This window comes from Myotis lucifugus, unplaced genomic scaffold (assembly GCF_000147115.1).
Source record: "Myotis lucifugus unplaced genomic scaffold, Myoluc2.0 scaffold_162, whole genome shotgun sequence".
NCBI lineage: Eukaryota > Metazoa > Chordata > Mammalia > Chiroptera > Vespertilionidae > Myotis > Myotis lucifugus.
The window spans coordinates 319,837-341,146 of NW_005871210.1; the positions used below are offsets into that span (position 1 = coordinate 319,837).

General features: G+C 42.6%; 1 protein-coding gene across 5 annotated transcripts in view; it reads right to left on the reverse strand.

Annotated features, from left to right (window-relative positions):
* FBXW4 (F-box and WD repeat domain containing 4) overlaps positions 1–21,310 on the reverse strand; it is a 75,432-nt gene that overhangs the window by 46,707 nt on the left and 7,415 nt on the right. For 3 of the 5 annotated variants that reach the window (XM_023759801.1, XM_023759800.1, XM_023759796.1), the window contains exons 2-5: positions 14,261–14,356; positions 11,590–11,775; positions 11,011–11,143; positions 5,578–5,672 (exon numbers count right to left, since the gene is read on the reverse strand). In XM_023759801.1, coding sequence (XP_023615569.1) covers positions 5,578–5,672; positions 11,011–11,143; positions 11,590–11,775; positions 14,261–14,356 — 510 coding nt within the window. Of the gene's footprint in view, positions 1–5,577; positions 5,673–11,010; positions 11,144–11,589; positions 11,776–14,260; positions 14,357–15,449; positions 15,466–18,557; positions 18,574–21,310 lie in introns of those variants that run through there. The other 2 variants (XM_023759797.1, XM_023759799.1) reach the window with 2 other exon arrangements.

Here is a 21,310-nt window from a genome sequence, read left to right on the forward strand (position 1 = left end):
CCATCAGGAAGCTCCCTCCTGTGTGCTTACAGCCTGGCAAAGGGGAAACACCAAGCCACTCCTGGCATCAGGAAGGTCCCCTTTCCCTAGACAGGCCCCAGAGAAGCTTCCCCCTCGCCCAGCCCTGGGAGGGAGAGCAGAGAGGTCTTTGAGTTGACCAAGGGCCAAGCCATCAGGAGAACCAGCCACAATGGGAAGCATAACTAAGTCAACCATCAGAATATTTTTCAGGTTATCAAGGTTAGGGATCCTCTTCAAGACGCAGCTCTCCACTGCCAACCAGAAAAAGCAAAACTCAGAGGCACAACCTTTACTTTTGATTTGTCTTCTCCTAAAAGCACTGAGTTATGCAGCCCAGGGCCAAAGGGTTGCTGAACCACTGGGAATCAGAAGAATCCAAACTGAAAGTTGGCTGCTTCTTTTTCCAATCTTTCAAACCTCTCTGTCAGGGAAAACTCCAGATGCAATTACCTTTCTCTAAAGAAAGGTGCATTTCAACAGGCTAGTGAATATGCATCTACCCCACACACGACACACAGTAAACTCTGTAGCCACTGGAACAAACACCCTGCTCTCCCAATAAACCCACCCCCTGACCAAACAGTACACAGTGCCTGCTTTCCTTCCAGACTCTCCCTCACCTCTGGGAAAAATGAAGCAAGAAGGGGCAGCTGCTCCATCAAAACCCCCCAGAGGCCGCAACTCACTTTACGAATTTGAATCGGTACATTTCATGCAGACTTGGACTAATCCCCCAGAAAACAACAGGCCACCACAGTGAGCAAAGTAACACAAAATTATATTGTATATTTAATAACATAGCTAAGTCAAGTTTCTACACCTATACCACTCATATATTTCCCAAATGACAGAAACAAGAGAGAAGGGATTAAAACCCAAGTGTCCCGGGAAGCCTTCCTGACCACACTCTCGCACGATAGCAAGTGTTGTTCAGAGACGGGGAAAGGATTCTGTTGAGCACCTCCTTTTTCTTGAAAGGTAATAAAGATGGCGTCTGGGGGCTCTTCTCTCTTTCCCTCTCAGGCAACCAGGGCAAGTCGGCTTACAGATCCATTTTACCACCAGGGCCCCCATGGCTGGCTCGGAAGGAGCCCTGCAAACTAAAGATCTAGGAGCATCCATACTCCTGGACTGGGGCAAGCATTTACCAGTACAGCTACCTGAGTAAGCCCAGACCTCGATCACACACTGCCTTCCACCATCCCTCTCCATCTCAACTCTGGCCTCCAGGAGGAGAGAATTTTCCCCAGTCCCCACAGAGTCCTTCAAGGGCCACAGCTACTATCCAAGATGCCAGTGGTAAAAGCACGTCTTGTGGTCCTCCCTTAGCCCGTAGGACACGGCAACAGGCTAGAGACCTGAACACCAACTGCTGCCTCTTCTGCCCCATCCCACATGTGCTTCTATTTCTCCCTCAGCCAGGAATGGCACCCCTCTTACCCCTCAATCAAAGACAGCCTAGTTTTAGGCTCTTAGTACCATCTTGTCCCCACCACTGAAAGGACCTTGGGGAGCTGCCTCATAGCAAGTGCTCAGTCAATACACAGGGAATAAGGAGGAAAGCAAGTAAGAGAGGAAAAGATGGAAAGTAGAAGGGAATGAAATTAAGTCTTTAATAGTTCTGCATTTCCTAACTCTTGAGTATTTACTAGCTTTATTCAGCTGGAAATAATTTTAAATGGCAACAAAACATAGTTCACATTTTGAAAACTCTGCTTTTCCGTGTTACTCATGGACAAGTGCTCAGAATCCACTGTGACCTCAGGAGGTTGTATGTCTGAGACCAGCTGGACTGAACGTATTCAGCCCCACAAATACACCCAGACATGCCCTACACCCCAGGCATGCCTCCAGCCACTCTTCCTTCACTCATTCACAGCTCCAGGCTGGGCCTCCTCTGCAGGAGGAGGGCTTCACCTATAAGTCATGAATCTTAAAAACAGGATTACTGCTATCAAGGCAAGAAGATGGGTGTGAGCCTAGAGCAAAAGGTCCTTGCCTGCCACCCTGCTGTGGAGACTACTAGTTTTACTTCTGTTTTGTGAGTACCTGACATACTCTAAGCACATGATGGGTGTTAAATATCATCTCCCATTGCTGTTTATGAATCGAGAAGTCGGGGTCATGGAAGGAAGGATAGGTGATATTTGGACACAAGAAAGAATACCTGCTTTTTTCCAGTCGTGAGCACCTCAAGTTAAGCCTAGGGCTTGAGGTTTCATGTTTCATGCTACAAGTATCTAAGTACACACATAAGGAAAAAAGGCACAAAAGCCCAGCATCAGATAAATATGACAAATAGCTCTGACATAGTATTTTAAATAGAAGAAAGAGATTAATTAAGAAAAGAGATGTGCCAGATCTTCTAACTGTCCAGGTTCCTTCTAACTATGAGGGAGCTAGAAAATTTCAGGTAAACCAGGAGTAGCTGCCCTAGAGGGCAGCTTCTCCCCACCCCACCCCCCACCCATGTTCTTCATGAGGGGTTCAGGAGCCCATCACATTAGTGACTCTGATGACCACATTCAATAGGGAAAGTGGCAGGGACTGGAACGGAAGGCAGCCATCAAGGGCAGGAACACTATGGGAGGAAAGGGAGAGGAAAGAGAAATTCCTGCTGAATCCCCACTTCAGGAAGACTGCAAAAGAGCCACGAGGGCCAGCCAAAGCCCCGGGCAAGAGTGGAGCCACGAGAGCAGGTAAAGCCACTAAACAAGTGCTATCCCAGAGAGGAGATTCTGGCTGACATCATATTATGGTCCTTTCAGCTTTGCAGAGTATTTTCTTATTCATCATTTCAGGTCATCTTCACAATCCTCTAGAAAGGTCTAGAAAGGAAGTAGTATTTACATTTATTAGATGAGGAGACTGAGGCTCAGAGAAGGAATGACTGACTTGAGGCTACTCTGTTGGCTGGTGGCAAAGCAGAATTTCAGTCTTCCAGAACGACCCTGAGGCTGGGAGGCAGAGGCTCCCAGATTGGGATAAATGGGTGAGTTTATTGAAAGGTTCCAATTCATGGACACAGAGAAAAGAAATTGATCTAATAATAAGATGAAAAGGCCCCTGTCCCAGTATATTTTCAGGTAAAATAAAAAGGAACAGAGATAATACCAGCATATGCCCTGATCACCTAGTGTAATCCCAAAAGCAAACTATTTTTAAAGAGTCCAAGATACCATCTGTGAAGTTAGGGAAAAGGTCATTTCAAATAACTGTGGGTCAGGAATTGAACAGCCAGCCAACAGTGAGTGAAAGATTCATCCAGGGCCAAGAAAGTACGCTAAGAGGACAAGAAGACTCTAAAGGAGAATGTGAAGAAAACATAAGATCCAGGTTTTCACCAAAGACGAGGAACATTAAGGACGTAGCAGAGGGTCTGGCATAGAGCTAATGACTAATAAATGTTAGCTGCTAGTAGTAGTAGCAGGCATAGAGCAGTACTAGTAATAGAAAGCTATGTCCTTCCTCCAAGTTGTAGCCAAAAAAAACCCCCAAACTCAGTTCATGGTAATCTAAACTGCTACTCAATGATGAGGGCAGACGTCTGTCCTCAACCTGGTTGTGTGTTTTTTTAATCCTCACCCGAGGATATTTTTCCATTGATTTTTAGAGAGAGGGAAAGACAGAGAAACACATCGATTGGTTGCCTCCTGTATGTGCCTGACTAGGGCCCAGGCTTGGGAGAAGCCTGCAACCAAGGTATATATCCTTGACCGGAATCGAACCCAGGACACTTCAGTCCGCAGGCTGACACTATCCACTGAGCCAAACCGGCCAGGGCTGTCCTCAACCTTTTATTGGCACCATCTTCAACAGCTGCCATGCTCTATTCTGTGAACAGGGAGCCTAACACACTCCAGAAGAGGTAGGTAGAGTAGAGGAATATGTGTGGGGATGCTGGGAGAGCCTGTTTGTGTTCTTTGGCCTAAACCCATATGCAGGAAGCACGTGGACCATCTCCAGCCCTGAAGAACTTCCCTCTACCACGGACCCCACCCTAGTCTCCTGAAGCCAGCAGAAGTCCACAGGTAACCACCAAGACAAAGTCACCAGCCCACCTGTCATCCCCACAGGCTGTCCCACCCTCCTTCAGTCCTTACACATATCCAGCCCACAGACCCCAAAGCCTGGCTAACTGGCTTAGGAAGGGACATCATTAGGAAGAAACTGAGGAGGGGACAAAGCTCGATGCTCCATTTTCCACCCTCCGCTCCCACACACTTAGGCCTCTCCCTGCTGGTCTTTCCTTCCCTCTTTCCTAGGATTGCTAGAATGATTTGTTCTGAACAGCGACAGGTTTATAGGTTAGCCGACACCTCCGCTCTGTGGAATTTTAATTAACTTCTCCCATCGTCAATATGCTAAGGAATGGGGTCTCCATTCTCTGGGGTCAGCAATGTGTTTCAGGTCCTGCTATATCAGCCGTCAAATTGAAGAATTAATGACGTGGCTAATCGGCTCTAATTCTTTAGGAAGAAAAAAATCTGAAAGGGAGTTGTGGAAGGGGGCAGGAGGAGGGATGCAAGCTCCATTGGGTGAAGAGAAAAAGGGAAGGGGGCTGAGCAAAGGGGGGAACTGACTCTCTCATAAAACAAATGACTGACTCAAACCCAGTGTTGGAGGGTGGCAGCCCTACAGCTTTCCTACTGATCATCTAGATGGGGAGTGAGGGGTAAAGGAAGTGGGGAAGACCCTAAGTAAACACTGTGACAGAGCAGGTGCAGGAGAGGGCATCAATGCACCCTGCTGAGGAGGAGAGAGGCTCTGCCTTAGTCCAAGAGAGCCTAGACTGAAAGCAGAAGTTAGAATGCAAGCTCACTCATTCATAGATAAAGCTAGAGAAATACCAGTCAGGCCAAAGGTAGGATAAAGCCACCATAAAAAATCTGGCACTTCTGCTACAATAATCAATGCATCTACTGCACATACACGTCTTTGGATGAGGGCCCAATGGCACACAGGTCCCAAGCTCTCCTAATGACTCAATGCTCTAAGGCAGTGGTCAGCAAACTGCAGCTCGCAAGCCACATGCGGCTCTTTGGCCCCTTCAGTGTGGCCACGAAGTTTCAATCGCACTATACGTGCGCGCCCGCACGTGGTATTTTGTGGAAGAGCCACACTCAAGGGGCTGCAGTTTGCCGACCACTGCTCTAAGGGATTCTCCAAAAGACATTTCCCAAGGAGAACAAACCACTGATGTGCTATGAGAGCAGTTTGGCTGGTGCTGTCACCTCCCAGAGGTGCTGAGAGGCCTCTGCTTTGGTAACAACCCCAAAGGGCATCTCTTCCAGAAGGGACATGGCTGTAACAGCTGGACTCAGTTTCCTTCTAACATAGTATCTCTTCCTTCACATTGCTGGGCTAGATGCTTAGGAAGTTGGTTCCTAGAAGGGTATCTCAACCCAATGCTTATATGAACCGGAGGATTTCCAAAATCTCCAGGAGAGTAGCGCAAAGCAACCTAGCATATACAGGTAGAGGATTTTCTAGCCCAACTGACCTTGTAAAATAAAAGCATTATTATATGAGACATATCCAAAATGTCTCCCTTACCTGAGTAATGGGCTGATAGCAATGGACCAGACTCGGTCTTCAGTCTGGATGGTGTGTAAGCACTGCCCAAGCCGGCCTGAGGCCAAAGACCATACCTGGAAACAGGAGAGAAGATGCTCTCGTTGGCATTGCCTGGAATTGGGGTGGGGTGACTGTCCCTGGGCAGGGGTAAGGAGGGTGGGAATGGAGAATCCTTTCTGTCCTGTATACACAGAGCGCAGGGTATCAGCAGAGGTGCCGCTCTGGCTTCTGGATAGCCTACCACCCAAATAGACCTGGCTCTCAGTCCTAACCAACCTCTTTTACTTCCACCCAATACAGCTCTTACTTCCCAGCCAATTTTATACCAGGGAATCCGAAGTTCCATATTCCTCAGCTGAGACTTGACCGAGATGAGCGAGTAGATGGGGCTCGCTTCTCTTAGCACCTTCCCCGTGTTTGTGGATTTTCCTTTCTCCTATCTCTCACCAAGATTTTACTTTGGGGAGGTAGGAGAAGGGAGAAAGATCAAGGCACAGTATGGGAGGGCAGAGATAGAATTAGAGTAGAACTAGAGAAAGGAGTAAAAAGAAAGATGCAAGGGAAGGAAAGAATGGAAGAAGAGAGACTTCAAAGTAGAAAGGTGGTGTGTTGTTTGTTTGTTGATAATGCCCAGGATTCAATGCTATTCATGTCAGCACGGAATTTAGCACCTAGTGTCACCAAAAGTAGCAGAAAAGCTTAACTCTTTTAAGCTTCCATATCTCCTACAGGTTAAAAATATTGCTTGGAGCACATTATCTGGTCCCTATCAGTCAGGAATGTACATTAGCAGCCACTCTGGGCTTAACTCTAATCAACACTCACAGAGCCCTCTCAGCATTCAGTGCATTTAGAAATCTCCCATTAAGCACAAGGCCCCCCTACCTCACCCTATCCCAGATGACACACACAGGGAAATAAGCCTCTAACTAAACAGAAAGGAAACCTCAAATATACAGAGCAGTCCCCAGACAGCAGCCAAGGAGGGATCCCGAGGCAGCCAGATGGATCAATGACCTCTCAAGGTCCCTGCAGTGCTATAAGGGGAACACACAAGTCAGTTCGGGCCTTAGATGGAAGAACTTCCAGGAAACATTCCTTGGGTTTAAGGGGTAGGTAATGGAGTGGGGGTGGTCCTGCCTCCTTAGGGTCACATGATATCTCTTCCCTATAAAAGGAGAAAGTGTTTTAGATTTTGTGTACATGATGGAGGGAAGAGGGTATGACTTACTTTTCTCAAAATAGGGAAAAGAAAATAAATTTAACAAGAAGATCCTGGATGAAAAAGGGCAGAAAATAAAGGTAAATACCACAAATTTGTTGGAGTGCCATGACTCCAGCTTACTCTACTGGATCTGTAGTCAGGGCACTCTGGTAGTAATAGACGCACTTCTAATGTCCTCTCTTAGATGGCCCAGATTGGAAGAGAGGTTTTCCTTTCCCCTGATGCAAACCCCCTAGAAGGCATGTTCTTGCATGGGTGGTGGGAAGACACAAAGGGCTCGATTACAAAACCTATGGGAACAGCTGAGGCCTGAATTCACTAGTGCCCTCCAGGGAACAGGCTGGTGGTGGATTCCTAGATTGTGCAAACCACAGAACAAGGTTCCTAGTCTCCAGAAGTGGCTTGGGAAGTATGCTGCCAATTCTGAGCATCATCTTGGGAACATGGCCCTCCTGATCAGCCCCAGCAACACACCATCCACCGGAAACATGAGTGTGCTGATCACATCTTCATCCTCAGTGGCCAAATCCAAAAGAGACCCATCCCCTGGAGAAGACAGAACTCAGTGGGAGTAGACCTTGACACAGTCCTTCTAAAAAGCAGTTGGCTGTATATATCAAGACTCTTAAAATGACCAAAGCCTTTGACTGGGTAATTCTATTGCTGAGACCCTATCCTAAAATAATTATCCCCAAATGAAGAAAAACCTAAATGATAAATCTATTCCCTGCAGCCTGTGGTAGCAGAAAGCACATACATGGGCTTTGGAATCAGACAAATCTGGGTTGAGCCCTAGTTGCTACTTATTATCTCTAATCTTATAGATATTTCATAACTTCCTGGCCTCAGTTTCCTCATGCGTAACATAGAAATAATACCTATCTTTCAGGGTTGCAGTGAGGAAATGGGAAGATATGTATAAATTATCTTGCACAGTAGCACAGTATTTGGTAGGCATTAGGCATCAATAACAGTGACTCTTAATACTATATGAAAATAACTAGATACAAATATCCACTAGGAAAAACAGTGACTAAATTATGGTAAATCCATTGTGAAGCCATTAAAGACGACACAAACAAATAATTTATAATAATAATGGAAAACCTTATAAAATAAACTAGATATAGCAGTGTACATTGGGTATCTAAAATATATTATAAGAATAATTACGTAGCAGAAAATTACGCTAAAAGATAAAGCACTATATATATATAGTGCTTAGTACAGTGCCTGGTTACATCCTGTGTTGTTACAAATCAAAAAAGCAAACCCATGCATTGAAAAATAACTAAAAGGTAAAAAAAAAAATTCAAATGTTCCCTCTTCATAAAGTCTCCCCTCCCAATCCAGCCGTGATCCCTCCACCCTCTGAACTTTCTGGCCCTTTCCATAGAGCCCTACACTTCAGTCTTTAGCCACCTCTGATGACCTAAATAGTGCACACATGTCTCAGTACCCCTTGAGGAGAGAGATTATATCTTCCTCCTCTTTGAAGAGCCCTGATGCCTTGTACAGACACATATCAAAATGAATGAAATAGAGAAAAAGGAAGGAATGAAGGGATGGTCAGTACCAGCCCAGGCCCACCAAGAACATAAGCTACCATCCTGTCACATCTGAAGGTGAGACCAGCCCCACTAAAGCCCAGAGAAGCAACCCACGCTAAGTCACAGTAAGTTAGAAACTAGAGTTGGGAGGGGAAGGAAGAGGGCTTTCTGGGCAGTTCCTTGCTCAGCAATCTTCCAAAGAAAATGTTTTTGTTTCCTTCACCCCAATAAAACAAACCTCTATCCTAAGACACAGTACATATTTAGGGAACTCCCTCAAAACGGGCTATAGATCAGAGGTTCTCAACCTGTGGGTCGCGACCCCTTTGGCGGTCGAACGACCCTTTCACAGGGGTTGCCTAAGACCATCCTGCATATCAGATATTTACATTACGATTCATAACAGTAGCAACATTACAGTTATGAAGTAGCAACGAAAATAATTTTATGGTTGGGTCACAACATGAGGAACTGTACTTAAAGGGCCAGAAGGTTGAGAACCACTGCTATAGATGTTTACAGGCAAACATGATAGTTCTTATGTAGGTTTAGGTGTATCAGAAATCTGAAGAAGCAGCTGTAGAATTGCAAGTGCCACCAAAAGAAAATGGAGAGTCAGTTATAAAAGAATAACTGTGGGTAATATCGAAATGGGCCAGGAAGCCCAGCTGGTGTGGTTCAGTGGTTGAGTGTTGACCTATGAACCAGGTCACGGTTCGATTCTAGGTCAGGGCACATGCCCGGGTTGTGGGGGTGTACAGGAGTTAGCTGATCAATGATTCGCTCTCATCTCTGATGTTTCTATCTCTCTCTCCTTCTCCCTTCCTATCTGAAATCATTAAAAATATTTTTTAATAATAAAAGAAAGAAAGAAATGGGCCAGGAAGACGAAGGTGGTGAAATGCAAAGACAGTATCAGAAAGGAAGAAACAAAAGCAGCACCCAGGAAGCCAGAAAAGATGAGCTAGCCTGGAGGTCATAGGGGAACCCCAAAGAGCTGACTAGCTTTCTGAAGTTGAAGAACCAGGAGGGAGAATTCTGTCACTGACCTAAAAGAAATCCTCAAAAGAAACAGGATATACTGCAGTGACAATTTTAGAATTCAATACTTTTTAAAAAACTAAGTCACTAAATAGGGCTGAGTTGGTACTTAAAACATGAAACTAACCCAATATCCCAGATAAAATTGCTATAATGTTTTACAATATACAATCCTCAAATTGCTGTGGTCATAAAGCCTAATTTTATACTGCTCAGGGTATCAGCACAAATAGGATAAAAGAGGTGTCACTGAAAAAGAAGAGCCAGGGGAAGCTTAAAGCCATGACAAGAAGATACAACAATGAGATGGGATGATCTAGGTCACAGGTACCACAAAATGTTTTTATGCAAATTGACTTCTGAGCAGTATAGCAACTTAAGGCCAGTCTCTTTTCAAGGAATGGTACAAACACAGTGACCAATCAGAAATCTGAAGTATAGAGTAGAGGAGTGGGAAGCAGGTAATAGGAAATTCAGTTTCCATGTTGGTTCATAAATTTTCTAGATTTTTCAGGCTCCCTGTGCTGGTGCACATGTCTCTGACAGAATACAATGTGTGAGGAAGAAAACAGCAAATGAAGGAGAAACTTCCACAAATAGAAAAGAACATATTTAGCTCTTCTTTTTATATAAATTACTGACATTTTTCCATGAAGGAGTAGTCACCAGAGGATACTCAGATAAGAAAAGTTAGTGAGTAAAGACTGAAACTTCCCTCTCCTGAGTCCTCTCCCTGTATGTCTTAGAGGCCTATTTGCTGACACAGACAAGCATTTTGCTCCTGTTAGCACTAGGAAGTCTCTAGATGCTGGGAAACAGACAAGCAAGATACTATCAGGCCTCCTGCACCATCAACTGAACTGTCAGCAAAGTTCCCACGGCAGCCCCAAAGGACCAGGCATGTGTGGGCCCTGCCTAGGGCTGCTGGACACAGAAATGGAGAAAGTTCTCTATCTCATGGGTGGAAGCCTATTTGACCCAAATGTGGATGAGCTGAGTCCACAAAGCAGAGGGCACACTACCTATCAGTCTCATTCTGTTAGGACTTGGCAGATGTCTGACTGTAGACCAGCAATTTGGCAATGACGCAACAAATAACACCCTTCTCTTGTCATCTTTCTGCTGCTTACTGACTTCATCACTCTCCAGAGGAGCAGCGAAAACACATTTTAATTATCAGCCTGATTGCTTATAAACAAGGTGGTGAAAAATTAACCTCCCAAAACAGAGAGCAAGTAAAAAGAGGGAGATTTTTAAATAAAATATTGGGGTCAGAACTTAACCCACAAACTTGAGGAAACTCAGCTCAGAGAGGAAAAGCTGGCCAGGCCCTCTGTTTTTGAGTTCACGCCACATTTCAAGTGAGTGGCAAGCTTCCCAGCCACTGTCCACTCTTTTCCCAGGCCAGCTGGCAAAGAGACAACCTGGCATGGCAAGCTGCATGCCAGAGGCACATAAGTGAGTCCTTTATTGTGTTGTCTCCCCCACCCCCACCCAATGCTCTCAGCCAATCCTGAGACTCAGGCCCTATCCACCCTCTCCCACCCACTCCCTATAGACAGAGGGAATAACAGTATAAGGGAGTGACCATCTCACCTTGGCCGTTCTGTCCCTGGAGCCACTCACAATGATGCCCCCTCTGCAATCCACACAGTTCACCTCCTGCTCATGAGCTGAGTACTTGACGGTGAAGGTGCTATGAATCTTATGAACACCAATCTTTCCATCTCTAGGAGAGAAATAAGGAGCCCACCCCAACAGCCAATTACTCTCTCTGTAAGAAGAGAACAAGTCTATAGAAACAGCCCAAGACTCCAATGACATCCAAATTTGCTAAGCTGTAGGCAATTCAGTCCAATAAGGTCAGTCTGATCTTCCAGATACCTTTACTTGTCAGTACACTTGGGGCTGAACAGAGCTGAGAGACAAAACAAATTCCCCCCTTGAGAGTATCAGGACCAGCTTCACTTTTCTTTAAAGACTCTTCCTGTTTTCCTTCCCAGCTAACCCTATTAAGGGCCTTTGGTAAATCTCTGTGCTTTGAATGGGGGGAAAAACCCACTACTCCTTCTAGTCCCTCCTCATCCCTTTGGAGCTGAGACAGAAAAGTCAGAGACAGGCAGATGGTCCCTGAAAAATCCTAAGAGGCTGGAAGGAGAAACCTGTAGCACTTACCCTCCTGCACTGATAATATGTGAGTTGGCCAACACAAAGTGGCAAACGTCCTCATCGTGCCCAGCAAAGACTCCCAGGGGCCGACGGTTCAAGCTGGCACCATCTGGGCGGAACTGATAGGCCAGGATGAAATTAGCCTGGGATATGTACAGAGAATCACCCTCTAGCTGCATCCAGGGCATCTGACTAGAGAGATGAAAAAACAAAATTTAAGGATCATCAAGATACAGAATGAAAATCTAACTCCAAGCTTTGGAGAGGCTGACTGATCCCCAACTTAGCAAGGATGACCTGCAAGGCTAAGTCTATCCCTCGCTCTCCCCTTCTTCAAAATGACCTTAGGGTACCCTCAGAAAACTAGAGTGACTGAATGTTGTGTTCACCTAATCATCTTTGGACTATCTAAGAGAGTGAGAATTAAAAGACCAATTAAATAGCACTTTTAGTTGGAGAATGCTTACAACTTAAATTATTGGGTAGGCAGAGCTTAGAAAATGCAATGATTGAGTGGTGGGGAGAGACTAAAAGAAGCCTTCCACGCTGATGAAGTAAATTTTTTCATTCTGTATCCTCACTAATTTGCTAAGTTTCAAGGTTCCAAGACTCCCATACATGTCTCTTTCCCAATAGACTGGTTAGGGTGTGATAGAGAAAGAAGAAGAGTGATCCCAGGAAAGCTCCCTTCCCATCATTCTAGAGCAAAGGGGCCATTTACTAGTATAAGTGAAAGGAATAAAGCCATTTAGGAAAGGATGCTAATAATGTACTGATTAGATACCTAGATCCTCACAGGGGATATCTACATTTCTAAATGTATGAGAGGATACAGGGTAAGAGTAGCAATGGAAAAACACAGTCCCTAGGGCAGTTTACTACAGGGGCTACAGAGAAATAGCTCTCATAGGCAGCAGATAAAATAAATCCACACAGAGTTAAAGATTCCTTCTGCAATCTGGCAAGAAGAAAGGTAGAAGGGGAAAAGGAGACATATGTAAAACTTTAAACAATAAAAAAAAAAGAGCGATAAAGGAATATAGATACTGGCAAGAAAAAAAAAGGTAGAAGCCACAGACCAGTCCCATGGCACAGAGTGAGATTTAAGAAGGAAGAAGGCTCTGCCAGACACCAGCTCTCTGTGGGGCCTAAGCCCCTTTCCCAGGGTAGACTTCCCAGCAGCCTGTCCTGTTCTACCTAGGGATTCTGAGGCTACCAGGCCCCAAGCAAAGCATAGGGACAGTTGATTCATCCCCATTTACAGACACCATCTCACTGCCAAGCCTGTCTGAGCAAACTGGGCTGTGTTTCTTCCCCAGACTCCTTAATATAAGCGTCATGGGAATGTGGAAAAGTTCTGCAAATTGACTTGACGGGCCATTAAATGCAGCTTGGACTTTGTAATAACTGAGTTTCTGCTTGTGAGGTTTTTACAAGTGTGTGCATATATTATATGGAACATGTGTAGAGTGTGTATGGATGCCTGCATTCTCACTCATTATGCACATTCCTCTTCAGCATCCCCTTGCATGAGTTTGTGGCACACTCAAGTGGGCAGCAAGCAGAGGGGTTTGAAATTCATGTTAAGAGCCATCTGGTAAACAGCCATTGCCTAGGACAAGAAACCAGGTTCATGCCAGGTGAACAGTGGAGAATCCCAGGGCAGCCTGGTAACTGTTCTGTGTGTTTATTTGCCAAACTGCTTTAAACCAGCCAAAAATAATAATAAAAATAAAAATGCCAGGGACAAAACCTTGATAGAGAAATAAACTCTACTTTCTGGTATTAAAAGACAAAAGTGGGAAGCAAAGGGTAAAGACCTTCATCATAAAAATCCACATTTCTCCCCTGTAGTTTCTTTACCATCACCACTATCACATTAATTCGCAGCAGCCGATGTCAATAAAACCAGCAGAAACTGGACACAAGAGAGAAGGGTCATCAGATGAAGAAGGCTGGCCTCTATATCTATCAGTACAGGTACAGATGAGCAATCATGATATTCCCTAATCAATCCAGCCAATCAACAAAGAGCAGTTTTTTTGGTAGAGAATCATGTAATAACTTTGAAAAAGTTATTATATAAAAGTCATTATGATAAGGCATAAAATCTGTGGCATTAGTAGTTCCAAGGCCATGATTTAAATCTCCTAGCACTTTTTCTGAGCTCTGCCTCCTGTAACATATATCGATAAACCTTTAGATTCTATTTTGCTTTTTAATAAAGGAGGGGAAAGAAATATAGGAAGCCAGGAGTAAAAGTGTAACTCCCTAGAGTAGAAGATTTAAAGGAAAAATAATTGTAAAACAAGATAGGTTGAAATATTGGCTTCATTTATTTCTTTTGATGAGATACATTAACAGTGGTTACCTCTGAGTGGTAGGATTATAAGTTTTATTTTCTTCTTTAAACATTTCTATTTTTTTCAAATTTCTACAATAAACATTTATTGTTTTTATAATCATAAAAATACGGAATTCGTTAAAATACCATTTCTGTAATCCTTTTGATAAATGTGAAAAAAGTTGTCCCTCTGATGTCCCCTTTGTCATATTTAAAGGATCACCAGGGCCATCTATCCAAGAAAGACTACTCAACTCCAGCTAGGACCAGATTTCTCACTTCCCAGCATGCTTTTCTGTCCCAGGTAGCTTTAAGAGTCAAAAGGCTACTTACCTGCATCTCCACTTCAACAGAATCCCCTCTCGGCAGCGCCCCAACCTCCAGTTTTGAGACACCTTCACTCGTTCTTTTACTGGTACACTGGCCATCCTGTGTCCAGACAGAACAGATAATTCAGTCACTACAACTCATTGCCAACCAGAGAAAATTCCATGGGCTTATAAGTCAGGACTCAGGAACATCCAGAACAGTGGTTCTCAACCTTCCTAATGCCACGGCCCTTTAATACAGTTCCTCATGTTGTGGTGACCCCCAACCATAAAATTATTTTCATTGCTACTTCATAACTGTAATTTTGCTACTGTTATGAATCGTAATGTAAATATCTGATATGCAGGATGTATTTTCATTGTTACAAATTGAACATAATTAAAGCATAGTGATTAATCACAAAAACAATATGTAATTATATATGTTTTCTGATGGTCTTAGGCGACCCCTGTGAAAGGGTCGTTCAACCCCCAAAGGGGTCGCAACCCACAAGTTGAGAACCGCTGATCCAGAATATATCTGGATATAAGTGAAGGGGCTAGGAGACAAGAAAGGAATAACTTTTCTCTCTCCCATGCTAGGATAACTAAGAAATCCAAGGAGAACAGCTTTTCCTTTAAAGTGTCTATAGTGATGCTAAAGCAATTTAATAAAGGATGACAAACAATGCTGGAAGCACAGACTATCCATAAGGAAAAAAATGAACCCCGACCCCTACTTCACACCATAAGGAAAAATTAATTCAAAATAGATCACAGAGCTAAACATAAAATCTGTTTATAAAATTGCATATCAGTAGAGCAAAAACTGAATTTAGATTATCATCTCATGTCACAATAATCTCGCCCAAAATGAAAGTGAATTTAAAATAGTTTTTTAACTAAAAGTAGTTTAAATACTACACAGAAGAAAAAAGAGATTAAAATGAAAGCAACAGAGTAGGGAAAATTAAGAGTTAATACCATAGGTAAAAGTTTTATGCTTAAAAGTTTTAAGAAACTGTAAAAACCTATCAGGGTAACACCCTGTCTCCAACACACTGTCATCCATATCCAAAAGCAGCTAAGAAGAGTCACACAGTGTTCACATGATAAAACACTAGGGAAACAGCCACAACAATAATAGTTCACAGAAATGCACATTAAAACAATTATTAAAAATAAAATTTAAAAACAACTATTAAAAGTACCACCTCAATGGCTATCATCAACAAATCAACAGACGACAAGTGCTGGAGAGGATGTGGAGAAAAAGGAACACTTGTGCACTGCTGGTGGGAATGCAGACTGGTGCAGCCACTATGGAAGACAGTATGGAGTTTCCTCAAAAAACTGGAAATGGAACTCCCATTTGACCCTGTGATCCCACTTCTAGGAATATATCCCAAGAAACCAGAAACACCAATCAGAAAGGATATATGCACCCAGATGTTCATAGCAGCACAATTCACCATAGCTAAGATCTGGAAACAGCCTAAGTGCCCATCAGTAGATGAATGGATTAGAAAACTGTGGTACATCTACACGATGGAATACTATGCTGCTGTAAAAAAGAAGGAACTCTTACCATTTGCAACAGCATGGATGGAACTGGAGAGCATTATGCTAAGTGAAATAACCCAGTCAATGAAGGAAAAATGCCACATGATCTCACTCATTCATGGATAATAGAGACCATTATAAACTCTTGAACAATAATAGATACAGAGGCAGAGTTGCCTCAAACAGACTGTTAAACTACAGCAGGAAGGCCGGGGAGGGTGGGGGGGCTGGAGGGGGGGGGTAAGAGATCAACCAAAGGACTTGTATGCATGCACATAAGCATAACCAATGGACATAAGACACTGGGGGGTAGGGGAGGCCAGGGGATTGTCAAGGGGGGGGGGGGGAAGGAGACATATGTAATACTCTTTGTAATAATTTAAGCAATAAAAAAAATTATTAAAAAAATAAAAAATAAAAAATAAAAAAAATAAAAGTACCACCTCACATCTATTAAGTGGAAAAACCACACTAATTTTGGTTTGACAGAAGGATTTGGTTTGGCTATGCATTGCTAGCAGCATGCTGGTACAGCTTTTCAGAAAGGAATTCTGTGGAGAAAAGTTGTTAAATTACAGCTTCTGATCCAGCATTCCCACTTTGGGCACTGCAGCACAAAGACATAATTCAAAAGAAAAATATATTTTATGAAGATATTTATAGTTGCAGCTATACACTAGAGCTAAAATCTGAAAATAGCCCAAATGTCTGTCTGTGGGAGAGAATGGTATACTAATACAATGAAATATATTGCCCACTAGAAATGATAAATGTGAGGACTGCAAAATACTTTGGAAATGATTATAGCAAGGAATGGTAATTTTAAAACTAAGTCAAATTTATAAAGTAAAGGTGAGGAGACACTACATAAAATTATGTCTCCATAAATAACAGGTCAGAAGAGGTAAATAGATGGTACTTTAGGAAGTGAGCAATTTAAAAAAAATATATCACATAATTATTGTGAGTTAGGTCTTTCAATTTACCTTTAAATAGTAGATTAAATGCAGTTACGGAGAAAGTATAGAATGCAGACTTAGAAAACTGGGATCCAAACCTGGTTATCTAATTTCTCTAGTTATCAATTTCTTTGCCTATGAAAGGGTAATATTTCACACAATTGTGGTATTTTAAAGATGACACCTAAAACAAAGTACAGTATAAGTTATAAATCACTACAAAAAGGTTAATTTTACATGAATATAAATATATGTAGTGATTAATATCCATTAATGGTGCCATCTCTAAAAGCTAATTAATCATTTTTCTTCTAATTCAATTATAACTATTAGAAATTGTTCTTCTAATGTCAAACAGTCCTCTTTCAGGCTGAATGATTAATATTTGGGTGCACACATGCTAAAGCTAAAATATATTACTGAATTTGTCCATTGGGTGACTATGGTCCTTGGTTTCACATTACTAGTAAGTAACCTATACTACCAGCTAGAACTGAGGACAGTAAAAGATAGTCAAGGGGGCCTGGCCATGGTGGCTCAGTAGCTGAGCATTGATCTATGAACTAGGAGGTCACAGTTTCCGGTCAGGGCACATGCCTGAATTGTGGGCTCAATCCCTGGGGGAGGGGGGGGGGGGCAGGAAGCAGACAATCAATGATTCTTTCTCATCATTGATGCTTCTATCTCTCTCTCCCTCTCCATTCCTTTCTGAAATCAATAAAATATATTTAAAAATTATTTTTTTTAAAAATAGTCAACAGGATGGACCAAAAGAATTGAACTCTTAATGAAAAAGATTAGACTTCCTGTCAACTCTTATTTGCATAGCCCAGATATAAAAAAAGAGTTCATTTAGCATAACCAATGGACACAGTAGCAGAGTAAAGGCATGTGCTGGGGGGTGGGAGCAGCTGGGGAGAGGTCAATGGGGGGAAAAGGAGACATATGTAATACTTTAAACAATAAAGAATTTAAATTTAAAAATAAAAAGGTAGTTTACAGCTAACCTCTCCTCTTCGGTTAGGTCTAAGTTCATAGGTGGAATAAAACCAAAATTGAATGTTCTGGATCATAACAGGAAGGAAACAAGTGGGAATGAATCAGTATATCTCCTGAATTGGGATAAGGACAACACTTCTCTCATCTCCCTGGTCACTTAACTGCAATTTGGTGACACTTTACTAAGGGTCAAAGCACTGCCCTGAGGGCCTGATCACAGCAGCAAGAAACTTTCAAAGTTGAACTTTAGAAGCTGCTACCAAATAGCAGGTGCAGGCTTCCTCTCCCACAGTGAATGCTCTGGTCCTTCAAATCAAATTTCAACTGTTTTAAACCATTCCATTTGGCTTTCAGCCGAGATATAGTACCACTTTGTTAAGAGCAATTGAACAACCAGGCTTTTTCATCCCTTTTCTTTTTTCTTCTTTCTTTAATCATCTCTGATGGTTTCCTAGCTGGACAAATCATTTTCATGTTCTTATTGGCTTTAGTGCCTGAAAAATCAATAATAAAAAAATTTTCCTTCTCTGAAAGCAAGTACCCCTCCTGCCCTGTGGGGACCTGCTGTGGTCCAGTCAGAGAGGGTCAGTAAAACAAGGCAGCATGAGTGCCTGAGAAGACAGGAGCAGCTGCCCCTGGGAATTCAATAAGGACCCTGGTTCCCATCCTTGAAATGCTCTCTGGTTGGCTGTTTCTGCAACACAGCTATTGGTGTAAAGTGGGGGTACTCCCTCCAAAAATGATTGGTGCCCTGTAAATAAACCTCTCGCATGGCTGTTAATGCACGGAGGAATCTCTAACCTGGCCTATGGGCCTACTGGAACTTCCATTTTCCCAGCCCTCCTTCTCTTGCCTCAGGCTCATTTTTCCACTTGGGCCCCCTCTTCTCAGCTTTCCGGCACTTAGTCACCATTATAGTTTGACTGCATTCCTGGGCACATGACCTATTTTAAACAAAAACAACCAACATGCACCCACAGTAAGCTATTGGACCCCTTAAAATCTTGGCAACAAGCGAGTCCAGAGGGATAGAAATTAATCTAGGCAATTATCTAGAGTCCCCTTTCATTTCACCCCTCCTCACACTCCAAACCAAAAGCAAATAAATAAACCCAGTCTGAAGAAAAATGGTTGGGGGGTAAAGGAAAGGGAAGTGTGGCTATATTATAGAGGCCTTTAACCTGCACGGTCCCTAAGATCAGAAAACGCCTGCATCACAAATCAATTTCCCTCCCTGCTCTATCTTGAAGTTTGACTCCCCTTGATGCCACCCAAGCTGTCCACCTGCATGACTGGCATGATTATCATAAACATAACTTCCTGCTGACTTGAAAATTCAGAAAGGGAGGGTATCTGTCCACAGGTGATGGACAAGGCCATCTCAAGGGGCACTTGGCTAAGGAGGGGAAACAGGACTATGCAAAATGATGCTTGGGGGCCTGGAATTTTAAATTAGTACTATCTCTTGATTTCTTTGATCTTCTTACTCTCCAGAAAGCAGAGTTCCCCCCACATTGCCTGTACCCACCAGCTCTTCTACTAAATGAATAATTTGGCTTTAAGTAGAAGTATTTAAACAGCCTAATACAAGAAACTTCTAACTCTTCCTTTATATTTGGCATTAAGTTAAATCTGCCAATAGCCCTCAGCAGCAGATGTCCATAATTAGGTTTAAAAAAAAATCAATGAAAAATCATTATACTGTGTTAAATTGCTTACTCTTTTGGTCAGGGAACAAGGAGTAACCCAAACATGCAAGGTGAAGTGAGACTGTAGGGAACATGCCAGCCTGAGGACAGAACCATGCACGAGAGCATGGAGTGACTCACATCTCCCATGAAAGGCCTCCAAACGACAACTCACCTTACTCATTCAACCTCACCTTCCATGGCTCCACACTATGCAAGTGAACTCTAGCCAAGCCCATCTCCTCTACATTTATAACTATACCCATGCCTTCTCCTATATTGCCAGCACCAGCCTACCTTTTTCCTTGACAAATGCCTCCTTCCCTCTTCTGGGCACTAGTCAAATTCGCCCATTCTTCACGATCCAGCTTAAGCCTCTACTTCACTAACCCCTCCAAACATTCCTATCCCTCTCATGTGAACCCATAGACTGAACCTATCATAAACCTAGGCTTGTTAGCTTTTCACAGCTGTATGTCTTGTTTGTCCAATACAGTCATAAATTCCAGAGGATCAAGTCTTAAACCTCTTAGTACTTCTAAAAGTGGATCTCAACCAGTGGTATACCAGGAACCCTGAATAAGTGTGCCATCAAATTTTAAACAATTTATAGAATTTATTTTCATTCAAAAAAGAGCCACACTTTTATAAAGTTTTCTGTGAGACACACCACTGAGCCACAGTGTGACTCGTGACATAGTTGCTGCAAATAAGAGGAAGATTGCATGTTCAGAGGAATAGATATAAACTTTACCTCAAAGTATATTATAAGAGAACAAGGTCAGGGCAGTAACAGTTCTACTTAAATAGGAACATACCAGAAGGTTAACAAGATATATATATATATATATATATATATATATATATATATATATATAGATATATAGATATAGATATAGATATAGATATAGATATAGATATATAGATATAGATATAGATATATAGATATATATATATAGATATATATATATAGATATATACATATATATACTAGTTTTTCAACTTTCTAAAACTTGGTTTAAAGACTTTCACCTTTTAATCCTTTAATGTATTATCAAAAATTCTAACATCATACACAAAAGTATGTCTTCGACACAAGGTGAGAACCATGGTCCTGATATAATAGGTATTTGGAGAGAAACTGCTTAAACAAGTTCTCAAAAGTGCAGTTTCCCTTCGGCAAGTCAGTTTCAAAAATATCTATAGATTTCCAGGAGCCTGGGCATACTACCTCCAAGCTCCAAAGGCCCTTCCTAAAAACGTGTAATACAGCACATCTTCAGCAATTCAACCAAGGCTTCCAAATCCTTATGCTAGACAGGCTTCACGGGAGGAATCTGAGCAGATAAAGTATCTTAACGTGGCACCCACAGGTCAAAGCTGTCCAAAGCAGTTTAGAAGTACTGGGCATGACCCTGATTCCTTCAGTGAGCTTAGGATTTATGGTCATGTTCACATCCACATTCATTTCCTCCTGCTGTTGGTCAAGTTCTGTATTTGCAGGACACTTGACCGTGTGCATGTTCTGCAAGATGTTAAGAAATATTGATCAGTGAAAAAAAGAATTTTATAATAAAAACATTTTGGGCAATAAATGGGTCTCTATCACAGAACATCTCGTTGTCTTCTTTTTAAAAATATTTTTTTATTGATTTCAGAGAGGAAGGGAGAGGGAGAGAGCTAGAAACATCAATGATGAGAGAGAATCATTGATCGGCTGCCTCCTGCACACCCCCACAGGAGATTGAGCCCGCAACCCAGGCATGTGCTCTTGATCGGAATCAAACCTGCGACTCATCAGCCTGCAGGCCGACACTCTAACCACTGACCCAAACCGGCTAGGGCCATCCTGTTGTCTTTAATTTA